This window comes from Myiozetetes cayanensis, unplaced genomic scaffold, assembly GCF_022539395.1.
Source record: "Myiozetetes cayanensis isolate MyiCay16 unplaced genomic scaffold, myiCay2020 scf6-25, whole genome shotgun sequence".
Classification (NCBI taxonomy): domain Eukaryota; kingdom Metazoa; phylum Chordata; class Aves; order Passeriformes; family Tyrannidae; genus Myiozetetes; species Myiozetetes cayanensis.
In genome coordinates, this window is record NW_026087853.1 from 3,352,238 (window position 1) to 3,373,711 (window position 21,474).

Sequence of the window (21,474 nt, forward strand, 5' to 3'; positions counted from 1 at the left end):
TCCCCTCGAAGCGCTCCCTCCTCCTGGCACCCACTCCAGCTCGGAAATCCCCAGCCACATGGTTTAACCATGGCTTGCCGGAATTAGCAGTTCACCCCCTAGAACCACCCCTCTCCCACCGCAGCCTCCTGGAGCGTCCCCCCTCCCTTGAGACCAAACAGTGGTGTGTCTAGAAGCTTTTCCCCTCGGTTTTTTCCCTGCAGGCTGTCGGGGGGAGTCGCTGCCCCGAGCGCGCCGCCATCCCTTTTGTCCACAGGCCAGCCTGGATCAAAGGGTGGCTGAAACCCGTGGGATTATTAAACCCATTATGCGTTCATTACTGGTAATCCGCTGCTGGTTTTGCCAGCGGTCGTGCTTCCAGCGGGAAAACCTGCGGGGCTCCGGCTCGGGCGGGTAAGAGGATACCCGTCAGGACCAGGGGACATAGTGTTAAGCTGCGCCAGAGGAGGTTTGGGTTGGACATCAGGAGGGATTTCCTAGCAGAAAGGGCGATTCCACGTTGGAATGGGCTGCCCAGGGAGGTGACGGAGCCACCGTTCCTGGAGGTGTTGAAGGAAAGGCTGTGACCGTGGCACTCGGTGCCATGGTCTGTCTGACATGCTGGTGTTGGATCACAGGTTGGACTCGATGATCTCAGGGATCTCTTCCAACCTAATGCATTTCGCGATTCAGGGAGACGAGGCTGATGCCGCCGGCGGCTCAGGACCCACCGCCCGCCCGTCTGCCTGCTCACTCCATCGCGCTCGGGTAGGCTGAGCCAGTACCGCCCCGGGACCGGGATTCGGACCGGGATTTAGACCGGGACAAGGATCCCAAGCGCCTCTCGCGCCGCTCTCATCCCTCAGGGCGAGGGGTGGGGCCGATGACGTCACCGCCCCTCGCGCCGGTCCCGCGCAGGCGCGGCGCGGCGCGGGACCCGGGGCGGAGGGTGATGTAATACCCGTAACGGCCCCGCTCCCACATCCGGGTACCCGCCGGGGTGCGCTGTTTCCCCCCTCCTCCTCTCCCTCCCTTTTTTTTTTTTCTTCCCATCCCGAAAAACCTCCGTTTGTCCCTTTTTTTTTCTTTTGGGGAGGGGGGAGGAGGGAGAGCAAGCGTTTCTTTTTTTTTTTTTTTTTTTTGAAGGGTGCGACAACGAGGAGGGAAAGGCGCGCGGCGCGCGCTCCCGCCTCCTCCTCCTCCCCCATTCCCCTCCCTCCTGCGGCGCGCGCGCCTGCGCAGAGGGGCGGAGGCGGCGGCGGCAGCGGCGCAGCGCGAGAGCGTCCGTGTGTCCGTCCGTCCGTGTGTCCGTGTGTCCGTCCGTCCGTCCGCGGCCGGCGCTCCGCGGGGGCGCTGCGCGGGTGGGCGCGGGGGCAGCTCGGGCCGGGGAGGGACGGGGACCCGGGGACGGAGGGGGCCGGCGGCGGCGGCGGCGGGGCGAGATGAGCGTTGGGCTCCCCCTGGGCACAGAGCCGCCCTGTGAATGAGCTGAGGCGAGGCCGCCAGCCGGGTGCCCCCCTCCTCCTCCTCCTCCTCCTTCTCCTCCTCCTCCTCCTTGTCCCCGTCCTTCACCGCCGGGAGCGGGAGCGCGGCCCTGCCCGCGGAGCCGGCGCAGACCCCGCGGCCGGGGCGGTGAGTGTTCGCTGCGCCGTGAGGGGGCGGCGGGGCCCGTAAACAACCGGGGGTGGCTGCGCGGGGAGAGGGAGGGGGGTGCGTGAGGAGCCCGGCGGCACAGCCGGGATGGAACGGGAATGGGAATGGCAGCGGGAACGGGCGTGCGGGTGCGATCCCGCTGGGATAACGCCGCTGCCGGGACCCCCCCGCGCAGCCCCTGCATTGCAGCGCCCGCTGAGGGCGGGGGTGTCCCCGCAGCCCCCCCCGCCCCGGGCACCGGGAGAGGAGGGCGAGCAGCGCGGGCTGGGCCTGGCTCAGGTAGAAAACCAGCAGCTTTCCCTTTCTCCCTGCCCCCCTCCCTCCTCCTTCCTTCGCCCAGAGTTCATTAAATAAAAGGCTATAAACAGCCTGCTCTCCCATCGCCACCCAAACGCTCGGGGCACGGCACTGGGGAAGGAGAAAAAAAAAAAACCACACCACCACGCATCTATTTATAAAGCACCCCACCCTGGCGAGGGTCGGAGCATCAAGCGCTCCCCGAATAGTGACACTGTGATGCAGCGGGGCGGCTTCCCCTCGCCAACGCCTTTCGGGCGTTTTAAAGTTCGGGAGAGATTTCGGTGCCTTTGAAAACAGATGTCGTTGAGCAAAGGTTGCGCTGTGACGGTCTGCGATCTGTCACGGCCTGCGTGGTAAAAGTCCGTGGAACCAAGCGCTTTCCCCCCCCCACCTTCCCGCATGAGAAAGTTGTGCTGGTTTAATTGGGCTTGCGTGTGAAATGCCAGAGGTTCTGAGCATACGTCTAAAGCTTTTTGTTGCATTAGGTTGTGTGCTAGTAGCTGTGATACAGCTTTAAGACTGGCTGGAGGTTAATAGTTTTTCACGGGAATTGATTTTGCAGGCGTCTGTTCGATACGTATTTGTATTTATTTAGCGCGATTGAAATATTTTAGCGTTGCCCACGCGGGTGGGAAAATTTTCGTCGTTGCAAAACTAATGTTTAAGTTTACAGTAATACTTGGGAAGAACCAGATTTTTTTTTTTTTTGAACTGTACCTTCCATTAAATGAGAAAGTGCTGTTCAGTGAGGGCCTGTCTAGAAACCTTAAGGTTTAAGGACCTGTGTGTCACCCAAAGGAATTTTTTGTTTTTATTTACTTTTAAGCAGAAGGTGGTTTTAGACCACGGAGAGCAGTAGCTAGGAGGAAGGTAGGTGGTACGTTTTCCTCAGACTGTGATGTTTAGAATCAGAGTAAACAGAATGAATTTATAAAGTAGGAGTTCTAACTCTTGTGATTCTAGGAAATGACTTTCCAAATATGAGCCCGTGAAGCACTTTCCTGAGCTGTTCCAACAGTTAGGTGGCTGAAGCAGGATTTGTGAAGTGCCGGTGAAATTAAGGCTGGTTGGCTGATGTTACTCAGGACCCTGTGTGAGTTGCCAAATGACCAAGAATTGTGCAATTTCTACCCACATTTCTTCTGTGATACCTTCCCTTGTGTTACTATTCATAGGTTTTTTTCTGTGAATGGCATCAGAGACACAGGATGGGTGTGAGAAACATGGGTCAGGGAAGTTTTACACTTCCCATGCCCAATCACAGTATCAATCACAAGGAAGGTGCTGAAGGACAACAGTTTTGGTAGTTGTTACCAGCGTTTTTGCCTGGGGTAGGGACAGCTGCTTGTAAAGTTATTTTTCCAGGCCTTTCTGGGTCTACCTTTTGTATATGAGACTGGGCTAAGAGTAAAAAGACTTGCTGATGCATCATACCAGTTATTAATATTTTTCTCACAGAGATCTCTGATAAAAACCTCGGGTAAATGTGGAGAGAGCTGGTCTGTCTTCTCTCTGTTTGGCATAGCCATGTTTTTGTCCTGTAAAGGCAAGGCCTAGTTCTGGTTTACAGGTTTATTCCTCTGGTTGGTGGTTGTCTGGCAAATCTCTCCCCTTGAGGTACAGCAGAAAACTATTCCTGTTTTCCAAGTATTTCCTTAATTGTCTGTAGGTAAGCTTGAGTTACTTCTGTTGAACCAGAGGAGGAAAGATGGAAATGCCAAATGACTGGTGAAGTTTGCAGGTCTAAACAAGCACAACTCAGAACAATCTGAATTAAAGCAGATTACTAAATTATTTTTTTTTCCTATAAAATCGAGCTGGTTGCTTCTTATCTGGAGTGCAGCTTATGTGGTGGAGTTGAGTCATTCTTGCTGAGACAGCATTTTGAGTACTGTCGTTAAAATGCTTAGAAATTTAACTCTGTCACAGTATAATTTGCAAACTTATGTAACTGGTATGTTTTTGAATGCAGCTGTCAATAAGAGATCTTATTGCACTTTTCCTTTTTAGTGAAACTGTGGAACATAAAGCAGCTGCTTTCATGAGATGACCTAAATATATAAGTCATTTAACACCAGCGTGTTTCTCACTAGAATATTGACATTGCTATTGACTTAAAAATTAAGTGTTCAGGTCCGTTCTGATGTAAAATATACTTACATAATTGGCTAAGCTGAACTGCATTGCAATCAAGTGATGGAGTGATGCAGGTTGTGTTATTAAATAAGCAAATTTTGGAATGGAAAGTACTGTAAAATAATTGAATTTGTTTTGTCTCTGCAAACCAGGGGCATTTTTAAGACTTGACTAGTACCAGTGTTTGAAGTCAAGACAGTAGTGGCTTATCACAGGTAAACCTGAGCCAAACAGCATTTATTCCTGCTAATGCATGTGGCCCTTGGTGACTTTTGCTCCTCTTTTTTCATAGATTATTCTTGACTTTTACTTTAAAAAACAAAAATTGACTTATCATCCATTTCTTTCTAAATAATGCAACTTGTAGTCTCATTTGGTTTTTTTGAATATTAAGCTTCTTTTGGATACTGCTTTGTTGCTGAATTTTTACTGATCTCTGTAGTTTTAGTCACGTGACCCAAATTTCAGTTTAAAATACTAGAATAAGAAATAAACCTCTGTAAAATTTCACATGCTTAACTCCAGTGCTCTTCATTGAATGAATGGCAAAGTGTCAAGTATGTGTGTACAATTTGTAATCCCTGAAAAAATGCTGGTGTTCTTGGGATTTTAGAAGGTCCATGGAATGTACATAGATTTACATTTTATGGCATTTTATATACCTTCTGTTAGCCAGAGGCTAAAAAGTATTGTTTAAGGAGAATTCATGTGTTTGAGCCATGATGTGATGTGGATCACAGTCGAGGTAACATTATCTACTTGTAGCTTCTTGTATTGCTGTCTGTGAAGGAACAATTTTGCATTTATTAAGATTTAATATTGCCAGACTAAATCATTTGACTCTTAAGACGAGGAAGAATGTTTAGACCAAGAAAACTGTAATCAGGGCAGGAGGAGAAAGCAAGTGTGATACCATGGGAGTGAGCAGGCTGATTTTTGTTCCTGGGTAGAGGTAGTAACCCCTGAGTGTTACTGGTGTTAAACCACTCCTGTAAGGTCAGCTTTCTCGTATTTCTGTCTGCTAAGCTCTGCTCTGTGTTAAACCACAAATTTAAGTTACAGAATTCTATCAAGTCTCTATCTTATTTATATTTGTTTATTTCTGTTTGTGTTTAAACACATATACTGGTAAAATTCACTGATGGATGTTTCAGCTTGCTGCTGGTGTCTACAAAACAGAGTGTGTTTACAAACACGTGCAACAGTTGCTCAGATGTTTTTTTAACAGCTCTTCTCAAAAAGTGTTTAGATGTGACTAAAACAACAGAATAGAAACTTTCTTCATTGACAGATAGTTCCAGGGAACTACACTTCTACTGTTTAGAGTGTAAACTTTGTATCAGGATGTATTTATATATATCAAAAGAGCATCTAAGTGATACAAAGAAAAAGCCTAAACTGGCTAACAATGTTTCAATATTGAAATGTGGAGAAATGCAGGAAAGAGTACATTATTCTCTTCATTGCTAACAGGTTATTTCTCAGCTCAGGTAAGAATATTTTAGTAGGTAGAAAACTCTCTAAAGTCTTCGAAGATAATAGTTTACAAACCCAACAAACTCAAATGTAACATGGCTTGTATTTTGATAGCTGCAGTTTAAATAAAGCAAAGCACTTCAGTGTGCTTATGCTGCTACTCCACGTGCAACTGAATTATGTGGGACTGTTCAGATGTTGCTCTCGTGCCTAAATGCCTGGCTGGACTGTGACCTAGAGCATGAAACGTGTTCTCATGGTTGGGACCTCAGCTGTAACTTGAAGGATTTTCTGTCTCTATGTGTGCAATTCATTTTAACTGCCAGCTGTACTTGTGCTCTGGAATTTGGATGGTGGTCTGTATTCTTGACCATATATCATAGCTATTTGTCCATAACACTCTGTGGTATTTCTTACCTAGAAATACTCTAAAATGGCAGTAGAGAACTGTAAACTATGCCCATGCTCTTTGTGCTTGGAGGTGAGCTCAAGCAATTCTCCAGCTCTTAAGAAGTAAATCCCAGTCTTTGAAAGGGGTGCAGGATGTGCAAAAATGTGGGCAGGTAAGCACTTAGCATTAAATTGTAGGAAAACTTAATGAAGAAATAATCAGTTTCTATCAGTCAGTAATCTTCTGGCTCCCCCAGTCAATTCTAGTGAGTATTTCTCCAGTGAGAACCGTTCTGAGGCTGCAGCACGAGGCCCTGGGATCTTGGGCAGTGCTGGAAATTAACATTGCTTATATTTTGAAGAACAAGTGAATTGACAGTGACCTCATTCAGTGATCAGAATGTTTAGAGCAGTGATGAACTCTTGGACTGAGCAGAGCACCTTTACTGCCTTGTTCATAGGGGGCAAATCATCTCTGCACTGATAGAAGTGAACTTGGTAATCACTGTGCCCCTCAGAGGAAAACCTGTCCTAAAAGGTCCTGTCTGCATAAAAGGCTAAAACAATAGGGTTTGGGGTTTTTTTTATTTTGGTATCTCACTTTTATGTTTTTATGCAGTCTTGGGGAGAAAATCTACTTTATTTCAGCAGTCATCCTCTAACTTTGTTCTTTGATGGGATGGGAATGCTGGGGACGTGAGGGCAAAACAGTTTTGTAAATAGAAGCTCTGTGTATGTACAAATGAACAAACTCCAGCATTTCCTAAGCTTTGAGGATTTGACTTCCAGATCTTAATGTGCTCCTGGCATGGTTTTGATGTCATTTCCTTGCAAGCAGAGCCAGGTTACAGCTGTACACTTCGGAACATTTCCTATTTTATTGCCATTTTATCCCGTGTGTAGTCATCAGGTTTTAAGCCTCTCCTATAGCTGCTTTTCCTGTAGCCTCACCAGAATAGTGTTAATATTGCTGAGATTAGAACCCCATTAATATTTTCATGTAAAGTGAAAGCGCCGGGAAATCACATGTGTATTATTTAATAATATTAAGTACTTGACTAAATGGGAGATTTTGTGGCCTTCATACAAACATCATCTTCTAATCATCGGGTACATACATACTGGTTTCATTTTCTCTAAATAGTTTATTTTATTCCCAAGCACTGTATGTATAAACTTTATTTTCACTTGGGTCTCATTCTTCCATATTGATAAAGAAATGGGTCATCAGACAAATCACAAACAGGTGGCTGATACTTCTTGTTGAAGTTAGGAAGATCTGAGGTTTGAAAGCTGTAAATAATTATCTTTTAAAAGGAGTAGTGATCTTGGTAAGAAACTGGAGACACAGAGGGGAAAAATTAAAGAGCAGGTAGTGGGATGAGTCCATGTGTTCAGTTTTCTTGAAGTATGTAGGACTGTGTTAACTTAATTTTCAAGATGTTTGTGGTGAGGTTATCAGTGAAACAGTATGACAGAAGGATGGAGGGGGTTTATAAGAATCTGTGCACATTACTACAGGCAACAACACCAGCTGTAAAAAGCGTGGCAGTTTCCTGAACTGAAAGTGACTGTGAGTAATTTTTGTTTCCATATTTCAGGAATAGTTCACTTGATGTAATTGCTGTGTTGTTGTTTTTTAAATTGTAGTTATTCCAACCTCCCTTTGTTTTTGGAGTCTCAGCAAATAATCCCATTGGGACCTTTTTCCATGGAGCATCTTTTTCCTGGTTTATTTTAACACTTCAGCTAAAACACAAAGACAAATTGGCAGTAGCTTGACTTCACTCCAGTGACATTTGAACATCCTGAGCATTCCTGGCTATTCCAATAAGCCATCTTGGTCTTGAGGCTGTTCAACCAATATTTTCACTTTCCTCTTTTGGGTGCTGGCAGGACAGGCTGCAACTCCGATTCTGTCTCGATTTTTCTGACTAGGTTTAGCTGAACTTGATAAAAAAAAGCAAATGCTTTTTGTTTGGTTGGGTTTGGTTTTTGCTTTCTGACACAGAAATAGTACTGGAGTGATGTGATTCTTCCGCTAACTAAAGCATTCCTCTGTGAGTCTTAAACTTTGGGGTTTTTTAATGGCAGGTATTGTGTGATTGATAGTACAGTGAACAAAGGTGCTGAGACTGTAAATGAGAGATCAAAAAATGAAATTTAAAGAACAGGGGCATTTTAGCTATTATTTGAAGCTTCTGATATGGTCAGGTCTGTTAAATTCTTGGACTTCAAGTGGCTTGTACTCAAGTAAGAATTTTCAATTACGTCTACAGTGTCCAGGAGTGGGGTAATGATCTGTCATGATGAGAGATGACAGTGGCAGAGCATTCGTGGTATTACAAATACTGAAAAAAAATTGTAAATCAACTTTCATAACTTACTACAGCTCCATTCTTCTGGGTTGTCTTTTTCTGTTTCCTTTTCACCCGTGTTTTCCTTGTGGTGAAACCACTGCTGTGCGTGGTTCTGTTGGAATGGCTGCATAGCCCTGACATGAGCAGTTTGCTTGGAATCCTTAAAATCCATTTGTTTGCCTTGCTCTTTCAAAAAATTTGACTCTTACTGCATCTCATTGATATATAAAATGGAGCAAGGCCTTTCTTTCTCCTGACTCCTGTCTACGTAGACTGCGGCTTCCTTGGATCTTCCAGTTCTTTTTTTGCAGTTGCTTCAGTGGGGCTTTGAATTTTGGCTGGAGTCTGCAGGAGTGTCTGTCCTGTTAACAAAGTGGTTGTCTAAGCTCAGTGGCTGAAATGGGATGTCTTTTGTTTATCTTCCAGCACTTTTAAGTAAGAAATCTTTGGAAAATGAAGTATAACCAGAAAGGTGCTGAACTAAGCACCAGCATGGGCATGTTTTTTGCTTATTAATGCTTTCAAGCAAGGACCTTGGTGTTTTCATTCTCATACTGTTCAGACAGCAGCATATGAATTTATGCAGAGCTACCTCATTGATTTTCATAGTACTTGTTTGTGCTATTTTGGTTGTCTACATAGTTTTTCATGGTGATTGGGCTGCTCATGCTCTGGTACTGCTGCCTAGTGTGTTTTCTTTATGCATTCCCACCTGTAATTTATGGCATGAATATTTAGAAAGAAGTAAGAATTCTATTTGGGCCAGGAAATACTCCCTTAATCGTGTTCTGAGGGTGCCAGTCATGTTAGGATCCCGAGGAGTGACTGCTGCTTGTGGATGCACGTTGTAACTCCTCTCAGAATCAATGTAGTGATTTTTTTTTTCTTCTTTTTTTTTTTCATTCCCAGCAGTGGTCCCTGTGATTCTGGAAAGAAATTATTTTCTTTAGTAACTGACCATATTGCAAAATTAACTCCATAAAGAAACCTTGAACTACATCACCGTCTTCCAAATTTCTACAGGAACAATTTGTTAGAGGTGAATTATCTTTTTCAGTGTCCAGGGCTTCCTTTTTCAGAAATCAGATTACACATGTCTCTGCTGGAGAGAGTTTGAACCTCAGCCAAAATACATTCATATTGAGAAACTTCTAGTTTAACCTTGGAACAGGTTTAGTTGTCTGCAGGAAAGGTAGGTAGGAGCAGAAAACGATGTTTTAAGAAGAAGCTGAAACATGTTGTCGGAGGGAGGGTGTTAACTCAGAAATGGTTACCTTCTGTGTTCCAGAAGGCTTTAATAATCCTCTCCTAAATCCTACCTGCCCTGCCACACACACCACGTGGGATAAAATATTTTGCTGCTTAGTACAGGGAGGCATTTGGAAAGGCTGTCAGCTCCTGAGGAAGGAGAAAGGGATTTTGAGCAGAAGAGAAGTTATGTTTAGAAAACAAAAGAACTTGCAAAACAGCCCAGCTCGGTGAAATGGCAGTGCCTTCGACCAGCTATTGAAGGGTCAGAGCTCGGAGGTGTTTGTAGCAGAGGTGCAGGGATTTAGTGTTTTCTGCTGTGCTATGTGGTTCTAATTGCAATCACTGTTGCATTTTAATTACCTGGAGAGAGGGAGGGTAAGTTGAGAAAGTTTGGAACAGTTCATACTTTCCCTCATACACACAGAGCCATTAATTTGCTTACTCTGGGTTAGTTTGGGGTTTTTTTTCCTGCCCTGTCTTTCACTTGCATTCATGTGTAGATGTTCTTGCCTGTCCGAAGGCCTGTTTCTGAGAGCTTTGATATTTCTCTTTACTTTCTTTAAACTAAGGTTTCCAGCTGTCTGCCTTTTCCTGTTCCCTTTGTCTGCCACATGATACAGCTCCTACATCTCTTCCAAACTAAGAAATTGTTAATGTTATTAAAAGTATGGGTAGTTTCTTGTGTTCTTCCCTTTGCAGTTATCTTACTGCAGTGTAACACAGACTACAGTTGCATCCCCAAGAAGTAAGTGTTCTGGTGAGGAAATTGTGTTAGTCCATGTTTATTCAAATAGCCCTACTTCTGTATTTTATTTTTTTTTACATATTTTTCATAGAAAATTCCTGTCTCCTAGTTGGCCATGTATTCCTGTGTCTGAAAGTACACATTCAGAAACATCAACTGTAATTTTTTAGTATTTTACTGATGTTTTCAGCTGCCAGAACCCAGTCATATAGCCTCCAATAGTTTTTAAATAGTTTTATTGGCAAGAAGCTTTTTCATGACTTCATTCAGCCCATGACTGTGGTGTAATTATGTCTCCTCATCTGCGTGTTCTGTTTTATTTTAGTCATTCTTCCGATCCCTGGGATGATCTCTGACATGTTGTTTGTTAAAATTAATTGATTTGGGGCATCCAGGCCGTTCTGACAGTTTTTCATTCAACAGGCTCTAACTCCTGAAAATGTTTCCACGTTTGCACAATTCCATGCTGGCTGGCTACTGCACCCAGCCTGCTGAAGGCAGAGGGGAAAATTCTGTGGATCAGGCTGGAGCTGAAGTTGAACAAATGCCCTTTTTCTATTCAGTAGCAGTTCTGTATAATTTGGTGACTTGTTCTGTGTCCTGCAGTTCAAGGAAAGGTTGTAATCTTCCTTTATGGTGCTCATTACAACACACGGGTTGTAATGTCACTGAGAGAATTGTTCCAGGAAATCAGAGTATGGGGGTATTTCTCAGCTTAGTTAGAACAAGTGCCTGTGCCTTCAGTGTGGTTCATATAAGCAGCTTATCCTGGTGGAAGGAATACAACTTGCACATTGTTTTAAGAGGATTATTAATTTACATATTGTTAAAGTACAGGTTTCAGATGGGGGTGGTTAGTTTTCTTGGACAAAACGATCAAATCCTTGTCCAAATTCCTTGGAAAAATAAGTTGTATTTTTATAGAGGAATGTGGAGCTATGTTAACTGTCCTTTGTGAACAGTGTAGGACTTGAACCTTCAAGCAAATGAATAGGCAAATAGCAAAACAGTAAAATTTCTTTTCCAGTGTATCAGAAGGCATTACAGTTGTGCTGCCTGGATAGCACAATTTGAGGAACAAATGAAGGGGCAAAGAGATTTCATGCATTCCAGTGATGTATCTGTGGTTGTCCCTGGTTGTCCATGGTCTGGTATACTAATTACCCTCCTTTTCTTTGCCACTCTGTTCTCCAGTTGTGTCTATTTTCAAGGAGTTTTAGCTACTGACTCTTTGGCATGCTCCATTCATTATTTCAGTTTTGTTTCTAATGCAACAGTCCTTTGAATTTTGGCACTCTTGTGCTTTACCCAAGGTCTTGTTACTTGTGTTGATTTTTATAGGCCCTGTGCAGTATTCTTGCTTTTCCTGTGGTCTGCAAACTGCAACTTGAGTTCTCCGTGCACTTGTTGTAGATGCTGTCCTTCAGTTTGACCTCCACAAAATCAGGGTTTCAGAACTCGGGGTTTAAATACCCTCACAGGTGTGTCTCCTGCATATTTGTTTCTGTTCACAGGGGTCCGTTTTCACTTCTAGCTTTGTTCAGAAGCCTCTCTGTTCTTTGGAGCCAAAATCTAGAAACTTTGACTGCAGAAAACTCTGCTTTTTTAGGACCTAAAACTAATGGAAGTCCCTGATATGGAGAAGGTGAACAAAGAATCATGTTAGATTAAAATTGAAGTTTGCTTGGCTAATTGTTGTGGCATTCGCTGTGCTAGATGTGTTAGTTGCCATTTCTGAAGAAAATGTTGCACCTCATCTTTTTATGAGACACCACCCTTATAGTATTGTTCAGAATGGTCCTTCTCCAAGAAAATAACAGTGGATGGTGTGTCTTTGCCACTAAACTTCATGATTCAAGTGCATTTTCTCTTACTTTGCCATTAATAGGAGTAGGAAGAATGTCTATCTCTTCTAGCACGTGTGCATCATTCAAGCATCCCAAAGGTTGAGGCTTCCAGAGTACAGGACTGGTTCTGTCTCCTGCTGCAAGACCAGTTTTCTAATATGATGGTACAAATGTGTGTTCTGGGTTAAGAAGGGGAAGGGTAGTAAAATTATTTTGGAGAATGAAGGTCTTAAAATGAGGACTCCTCTTAAGAAAGATGACTAAAGAAATATAAAGAGTGGCTAAGTTAGGCCGTGTTCAGGATCTGTTGCTTTATTTGTTGCACGTGGTGCATGCAGTGTGTTCTGGGTCTGACGTCTCTGTCGTGTTTTTACATAACAAAGTCGTGCTGTAACTTGGGCACTTGCACTGCTATAGGTTAATCAGATTTGCATACAGAGTTAAACTCTTAACCAAAGGTGTCATTCCAACTTAATCACTTTAGTGCACAAAGCACCTCATCAAAGAATGAAAAACTGTACCGGTAATTTAGGTAGACACTGGTGTGTGAAAGATATTTCCATAGATAAGGACTCAAAAACAAATCTAAAAAGTATTTTTAGTAGGAAGGAGGAAGGGCTTTCTTACATCAGTCTTTGTGTGTGTTTGTGTGTCTGTCCCTTCTTTTAAAACTAAGATTATTTTTTTAACCACAAATAAGGGTTGGGGGGGAAAAGTAGCAGGTAGCCTCCAGCTCCTAAGAATTCAGAGATTGGTTATACTTGACTCAAATTTTTCTGAATGAGAATTAAAATTCTAGGAAAAACCTAAAAGCCTGGCATGTTCATTCTTTCCACAGCTAAGTGATGCTTTCCATTTGGATACAGTGAGGATTTTGAAAGCTCGGCCTCCCCCTTTCCTGCAGGTTTAGACTGTAGTTCTGGTGGAAGTATGATTGGCTGGAGTGTGGCAGGGAAGAGAAGTGCACTCTGTTATTGTAGTTTCAGCAGGGGATCACTTCATGCCCTGGGCTGGGGATAATTTCTAAAGGGGTTGTTGCATGACCACACTGTGGTTTTCCTTCTGCCTGGTTGTATTCACATCCATGGTGGGAACTCACACCCTTGAAGGGTCCTGGGTGAACATCTCACCTGCAAGGCTGAATTTAGAAGAGCCCCAGCTTTCAGGTTACCTTCTGGGGGAGGGATAAGACAACGTGGTTTTTAGATGGAGAGTGGACTGGTTAACTTTGGAAGTGTGCTGGCAGTTCTGTAGGAGTTGTTAAAACTTCATGTGGCCTGTGTGTGTGTATTTTTATTGGGGTTTACATGATAAACTACTGAGCAGGACAAACTGCTTACAAAGCACAACCCTGGATGTTGTGTACATAGTAAGGTGAGAGATCAGAAGGAGCACTGCCAATTTTGATGAGTCCAAATTTTGACAGTGCTTGTGGTCAGTTTAACTGTATCCTGTTCTTAATCTTTTCTCTCTTGTTTTAAACACAGCAATAATGTCAAATACTTCACAAAAATGTGGTATTTATCAGGGCAGTTTCTGCTTCTTGAGCTCTAAAGATGAAAGAACTGAATATCTGCATTCTGTTTTATGATCTCCTTGACATTAAAACAGTTGAGGTGTTAAATGAATAAAAAGTATTATTCTGCAAAATAATTCCCCCTGTGATTTATGGTAGCATTCTGTAATTATTTTGATCACTCTGACTTCAGTAGAGTTGCATGTGAAGACAGAAAAGTCTTAAGCTGTATTTTTTTCCTAGCAACTGCAGTAATGTGAACCTCTCCTGCATGCGCTGGGCCACAAGACACGCTCAGTGCACGCTCTGTTTTGTTGGTTGGTTACAGTTTGCTTGGGCATCCATATCTTGTGTTTGCTTGAGAAGAGACAGAACTTCAGAGCAGGGTTTGGGGTGAGAGGAAGCAGAGGTGTGTAGTGCTGCTGCTGCCATCTCCATACCGCTGAAGTTTGTGTGTTTTTGTTAGCAAAGCATGTCGAGCCAGAGAGTGTATAACCAGTCCCCGTGCCTCACATTTGAATCGCTGTTGTGGTGAGATCAAATATAAACATTTCTTGACTGTTTATTCTAACACAGATGTTTTAGAAAGGTTGACAGTGGCTGGAACAGACTATGTGAAGAGCTTTGTTGGATATATGGTGTCACTTATAGCTGGTGCTGTATTGCATTAGAAAGTGATGTTATCAAAAAGTGATGTGGTCTCTTACAAAACTGGTCAAATATATTCCACATGGAAGTTAAACATTTCTAAAGCCCCTGGTGTACTGATTTTTCTGCTAGTGCAGCTGCTTAGTTGGGCCTCAGGTAAAATGTGTTTCAGAGTCTCTTCTCACAGTTAATTTTTGCCCACTGTCTTCAAATAGAAAAGCTCATAGTCTTGTTCCATTACCTTGCATTGTATAACAGTGATTTGCAGACTCTTTGATGCTTCCCAGGGCACAATTTGCAAGTATGTAAAATGTGTGACCTATTTTGTATGGTTTTTTAATAATGAATGCACAAATAACCTGATGTGGATTAGAAGGGTGGGTTGGATGGTTAGGGTGTGAAAGCCATGAAGATAAACCAGTCAGTTGACGCTGCCTGCAAACATAACTCTTATTCTCTTAAGCTCAAATATTTGCTGCATCACATCCCAGTGAGGAGGTGGAGGAGGAGAGGGTGTGCAGTGTATTGGTCTGGCTTGAATCTTGATTCACACATGAATTTACAATACATGTGATTTTATATCCAAACAGATTTCCTCAGACTTGTCAGGGGCAGTTGTCTTTCAGTGAAGCATGAATACATTAAGGTTTTAAGTAAATCTGCAGCACAGACATCTGAGAAGCTTGCTGCGTAATTTAACCGAAAATCTAAGGATGAGCTTTCACAAGATGGCTGAGCCAAACTAATGTCTTACTGCTGCCTAAAGGGACAGCTGCTCTGTTCCTTCCCAGTCCTGCTCTTAGATTATCCAGTGTTGCTTTTTCTTTTATGCAGACTCTGGCATCATCTCGGTCATTGAGACAATTTATCTGTTTCAAAAAAACCAAACAAACAAACAACCAAAACAAAACCAAACCCCCTGAACCTGCCCCCCTCCCTAAAAGAAAACTTAATCAGTTTGCTTTCATTTCCCCATCACTGTGAGGAAAGCAGAGTTCGAGCAGGAATTTGTGGCCAGCAGGTAGGGATCTAGGGAATGCCACTGTTCTGGAAACATTGAACTCTTTCATGGCTCAGTAATCACAGGGAACAGCTATTCAGATGTGTGCCAGTGAACAACTCCTCTTTGAAACTGATTTCATACATACTTATATTAGAGGCTTTTGTCAGAACCATGAATGATAGTGGAATATAAATTTTTCAAGTAAAACAGCTGAAAATACAAAAATACGAGAAGTGCATTTCAGCTAGTAGTAGTGCCCTTGTTTATGAAAGCAATGCAGATTTGACTCAAGACACAGAAAAATCTTAGCTTTATAGCTCTGTTTTTTTGTCATTTCAACATCATTTGTGCCATTATTTAATAGCTTCCGGTAGGATTTTCAAACAAGGAAGTATCTTAATAATCTGGTGTTTGTTTTTTTTTTTTTCTCCTTCCTTGCAGAACTGAAGGAAGGTCACCATGGGAGCATTTTTAGACAAGCCAAAGATGGAGAAGCATAATGCCCAGGGGCAAGGGAACGGGCTCCGTTACGGCCTGAGCAGCATGCAGGGCTGGCGCGTGGAAATGGAGGACGCACACACGGCTGTGATCGGTTTGCCAAACGGACTTGATGGATGGTCGTTTTTTGCTGTATATGATGGGCACGCTGGATCACAGGTTGCCAAGTACTGCTGTGAGCATTTATTAGATCACATCACGAGCAACCAGGATTTTAAAGGGCCAGATGGGCCACCATCTGTGGAAAGTGTAAAGAACGGCATCAGAACAGGTTTTCTGCAAATTGATGAACACATGAGAGTCATCTCGGAGAAGAAACATGGCGCAGACAGAAGTGGGTCAACAGCTGTGGGTGTCATGATTTCCCCCCAACACACATACTTCATCAACTGTGGAGACTCGAGAGGGTTGCTTTGTCGAAACAGGAAGGTTCACTTCTTCACACAGGATCACAAACCGAGCAATCCGCTGGAGAAGGAGCGCATACAGAATGCAGGTGGCTCCGTAATGATTCAGCGTGTGAACGGCTCCCTTGCTGTTTCAAGGGCACTTGGGGACTTTGATTACAAATGTGTCCATGGGAAAGGTCCTACAGAACAGCTGGTCTCACCTGAGCCTGAAGTTTATGAAATTGAGAGATCAGAAGAAGACGATCAGTTCATCATCCTGGCGTGCGACGGTATCTGGGATGTTATGGGAAATGAAGAGCTGTGTGACTTTGTAAGATCCAGACTTGAAGTCACTGATGACCTTGAGAAAGTTTGCAATGAGATAGTTGACACCTGCTTGTACAAGGTAGCCAGACTTGAGAGAAGCTGAGTTTACTGTGATTTGACTATTAGAAGTTTATGAAGAAGTTAAGAATGTTTTGATTCCAGCCTATAAGTGTCCATTGGTTTGTGTTGACATGACTTTGACAGTAATGACCGTGTCTCCCACAGAAATTGTGATAGAGGGGCAATGAACACAGAACAGAAACAATATGTCTTTCTGGTGGTTTTGGTTAATTAGAGTTTATAATCATGTACAGATACATTGTGATTGATGGAAAACTAGGAGCTGATGAGAATTTATGGGCAAGACAATAACTGCCCTTTTCTGTTTCATAACATACTTTACAAAACCTTAGCTCTTAAGACTTAATCAGGCTAGAGGTCATTTTTTCCATTCCTAATCTTCTCCTCCTTTCTTTGACATACAGTAGTAATATTACTGATATAATTACACCAAGATAAATGCAGAATGAATGAACCTTGACTTCGTATTTTGCAGTTTAAAGTTCCTTCTTAACTATATGAGATCTGTCTTCCTATGTTAGTGTTTATTTTGGTTTAATTACTGTATTTCTTATTCAGTGTTGTGTGATACAGCTCTGAAACCAGCTCAAGTAGAAGATGGGACCTTTTGGTTTAACACGTCTGTGTGATTTTGTCAGCAATAACTTTTACTTTGTATTTATAAGTTGCAGGGTGATGCGGTTGCAGAAGAGGTTCCAAACACTGAGTTTCATAGCTTGATACTTAATTTCCGAATGCAAGCTAGAAGTCAGAATGTAAAAAACCAATGCTTTTGATTCTAAAGAGACAAGACAGCATCTCTGCTTTTGCCACATGGCTAACAGGGTCATTGTTTCCTGTTTGGAAGAATGTAATTGCTTTCCAACACTTTGGCAGATTGATAATGCTTATGTTTTTGTTTGCAATTTTTGTTTGATAATCCTGAAAACAAATTCCAGGAAAGGAACAGTGGCTTGTGGATGCTGTAAGCTTTGCAGGAGCCAGCTGTCAGCACCTCCCCATACCCCCAGACACTCTTGTTCTGAACACTGGCTTGTTCTTGATTTTGCTGACATCAGTGGATTTAGTTATCATTAAAAGTTAACGTATGGATGCATGTTTTGTAGACCAGAGCACAGGGGTATTGAAAGTAAACTAAACAATTTACTTTGCATAAGCAGAATGTGGTTGTATTTTAACATATTCAAGTATTGGGGTTCTGTTTGGTTGGGTTTTAAATGTTTCCATTTCAAAGAATGTTTTTGTAGAGACCCGGGCACCTCCCTGCCAGTCTTCCAACAAATTCTCTCACTTGTAACTTTACTTGTTTCAAAAGAAAAGAGAGGGTGGAACCTAATAGTTGTGATTTTAGGTGGAAGCACTGTCTTAATTCAGCACTTTCCTGCCTAGTGCTTTTAAGCAGTAATGGTTCTGTTCACTCATGTAATATTCAGCTGTTTTCCCCAACAATTGGATAGTACTTGAAATAAGATGGAACACAACTTTGTAATTACACATCACTCATGACTGATGCCAGTTTTTAGAAGACCGTGGGCTGTCTATAATTGGCTCCATGTAGTCTTCAGACCACAAAAGAGAAAAGAACGAAGTGACTTAACAGTTGTACCGAATGAACGGGCATGGAATTCTGTAAGGGGAAATTAATTGCTAAGGATAATATTAATCCATAGTAGTAAAAGTTGGATTCTAATACCGTATGATTTGTGAATTTCTATGTGTAAAATGCTTTGATGTGTATTTAACCTGGTGTGTGTATACATTTCTCAAATAATTTTTTCTTTTCCACCAGGGAAGTCGAGACAACATGAGTGTGATATTGATCTGTTTTCCGAATGCACCAAAGGTATCGCCAGAGGCGGTGAAAAGAGAGGCAGAGTTGGACAAGTACCTGGAAAGCAGAGTAGAAGGTGGATCATTTAAAAAAAAATAAGTAACTTTGTTTCTAAACAGATCCCTGGCCCCCTTCCCCTTCCAACAACTAAACCCTTAACACATACAGGCTTCTTAATAGACCTTCAAGTGCCATTGGCCATCCTGTGTACGTCTGAAAAAGGCACTCATACATGTCCTGAAAAAGCTCTGCTATGAAAGTGCAGCAGCCTATAACCCAGAAAACTATTCAGGATGGCAGAGAATGCATTTGTGCCCAGAGTTCTTCCTGAGTCTGTTGACAGCACTAACTACAGACCAGTGAATCCTGGTTCCTGTTACATGGAGTTAAATGTAATAATCAAAATATCTTGCAAAGTGTCTATGAAGATGGTAATTTGAGTGCCATTTTTCCATATAATTAAGTACAAATCAGTTAGCTGTAATATTTTATTACCAGTTATAGTAGAGTTACAACTTGATTACTGTAATCTTTAAGCTAATATATTTACTTATTTGAAAGCTGATCTTTAAGCATTCATGACAAACGAGCTGGGAACTCATCTTACTCTGATAGCAACTTCAAAATTTTTCTTTTAAATTGTACTTCTGGAGTTCTATAAACTGAAACTGCCAATCTTGGGCTTTTCGGATCACATAAAATGATACTTGAAATCAATTTGATTTAAAGGATTTCTGGTTAAAACTGCATTTATAGTGCCTTTTGGTATTTAAAACCAACCACAGCTTGGAGTGTGTTTCTGAAACATAAGACACGCTGTATGCATTATTTGCATAGGTTAAGTCTATTTTTGCAGTGGACTCCTCTAGACCTACATGTTACAAGTCTAGTTTTGTGTGTGTACTCCCAAGAATCCTTAATAGCACACAGGGCACAACAGGCAGACTTCTTCACAACTATGGTAGCAGTGATTATTAGTAAGTTATAGGAGTATATTATGCACTTTTCCCCTCCTTAACTTGCATGAAGATAACACAGTGCAGCTTCAGAAATCTCACAGAGAACTTGCCTACGTGGGAATTGTGGGTTCAGACAAATTAATGTGCAATTTTAAACCACTTACAACCTGTGTAGGTGCTCCTTCAGAAAGTACCACGTTTCTCAAAGGCCTCATTCACAAGGTCTTGGCAAACTGCATCTGTTCTGCCCCTCAACAAATGTCCAGGCAGACATTTCTGTGCTTTAATCTTAACACTTGCCTGAGAGGAGAAGTTGGTGCACAGAGAGCGATGGTGTGAATCTCCCTGACAGCGTGGCGGGAGTACGAGCGCACGGTCACGCTGCGTGAGGGAAGTGTCAGATGGCTTCGTGCCTTGCCAAGCAGGGAGCAGGTTTGCACCAGGCATTTGGAGAGCTTGCTCTGTGTGTGTGTGCCCACCCACGGATTTGGTGGAGAACAAGTGTGCTGTACATTCACACATTAATTTACAGCGTGGTAACACTCCTAATTTGGGCAAGTGTTGCCTTCTTATCTTAGATATTTTGTCTGAGTTCAGACAAACCCATGACCTAGAATATGGAAATATGTTCTAGTCAAGGCTGCATCTTCAGGTGGCCTCATTGTACCCCAGGAGTATTACAGTGAGGAAGGCTGGCATTTTTGTACAGCTGCTTCATTTTACAAAGGAGGAACCTAAACACTGGACCTGCACGTGGTTATGGTACATACAATGAGTTTGGCTGCTGGTACTTCACAGTTATACAAATACAAAATTTCAGGAATGAGCAAAGTGTGATAATTGCATAGAGGCAGAAGGATTCTGTATGTAGTTAGTAAAGCACTTTAATACTAATTTAATGGAATGATGTCTGAACACCTTGAGGAAATATATTGTACTTGCCCTCAAGGGTTTTGCTTCTTTTTGAGAGTTCTCCTCAATCTTTTGCCTATAGTTGCACAAAGATATTATTTAAATTAATAAATAAATACGTAGTAAACACTACTCACCCCAGCAGCGATTTGTATCAGCTGTGGGCAGAGTTTGGCCTTTTAGGTCTTACTCATGAGGGAAGTTGAAAGGCTGAACTAAAACAGAACTTCAAGAACAGGATTTGATTAATTTGGTTACGTTTAACTTAATTCCTGTGCAGTTAAGTTGTTTCTGAAGGAAATGGATAATGCCTTATTGAGTAGTAAGGTAGGACTGCTACAGCATCTGAAACTTTATACACTACAATGAATAACCTTGCTCTTATCTTAGAATACTATAAGAATAGCAGTGCTTAACTTTAAAAGCCTAATTTTTGGCTGAAGCAACTAGAAAATATAAAGAGTACTTTTAGAATGATCTTACTGATCTGTAATAGCAATTTAAAGTTAAAATTTCTTAAAATGGAAAGTTGGTCAAAATGCATATTATCTGTTTTTATGCACTTCAGTACTCAGTGAAGTCCAACAAGTAATGGGAGTCGATGCTTACTAATGTGCATCTTTTTCTGGTTGTATTTCTATTCCCTCAGCCCAGAATATACCCTTATACTGTTAAAAAGTAGTGCAAATTTTAAGACTGAATAGGGCTTAGTACTGATGGTCATCTTGAATAAGGAGAGACAATTCAGATTTTAGAAAGCATAGGAAGTTTTCTAATTTACCATGTCACTTAGCACTCTCCTTCTACTACTTCTGATGTGTTTGTGGTCCAGATTCATAGCTGCAATAAATAATGGAAGAAGCAGCAAGTGTGGAGAAGCATCCTTGTGCCATTACTTGCAATAAATCAATGTTACCCCTAAAATATCCTGTGAACTTCATGGTAGAAGTAATCAGTCGTTCCAAAATGTGTTGCTATTATTTGCACTAATATGTGTTATTGATGTGTTGACTCTAAAAAGAAACTTGTCTAAGCTTTTTTTCTGTTATCTCTTTTTTTTTTTTAACATAAAACCATTCCGTAATAGATAATCCTTATAATATTTATACCTATATAGAGATAAATAATTTTAAGCTAGCTGTTACATGTTCCTTCCCTTATTTTCACAAAAAC

At 42.1% G+C, this 21,474-nt stretch overlaps 1 protein-coding gene across 3 annotated transcripts in view; it reads left to right on the top strand.

The window, feature by feature from the left end:
• Window positions 1-1,370: 1,370 nt before the first annotated feature.
• Window positions 1,371-21,474, top strand: part of PPM1A (protein phosphatase, Mg2+/Mn2+ dependent 1A) — a 34,988-nt gene continuing 14,884 nt past the window's right edge. For 2 of the 3 annotated variants that reach the window (XM_050336265.1, XM_050336264.1), the window contains exons 1-3: window positions 1,371-1,611; window positions 15,746-16,597; window positions 18,389-18,506. In XM_050336265.1, coding sequence (XP_050192222.1) covers window positions 15,764-16,597; window positions 18,389-18,506 — 952 coding nt within the window. In that variant the 5' untranslated portion in view covers window positions 1,371-1,611; window positions 15,746-15,763. The remainder of the gene's footprint in view (window positions 1,612-15,745; window positions 16,598-18,388; window positions 18,507-21,474) is intronic. The other variant, XM_050336267.1, reaches the window with a different exon arrangement.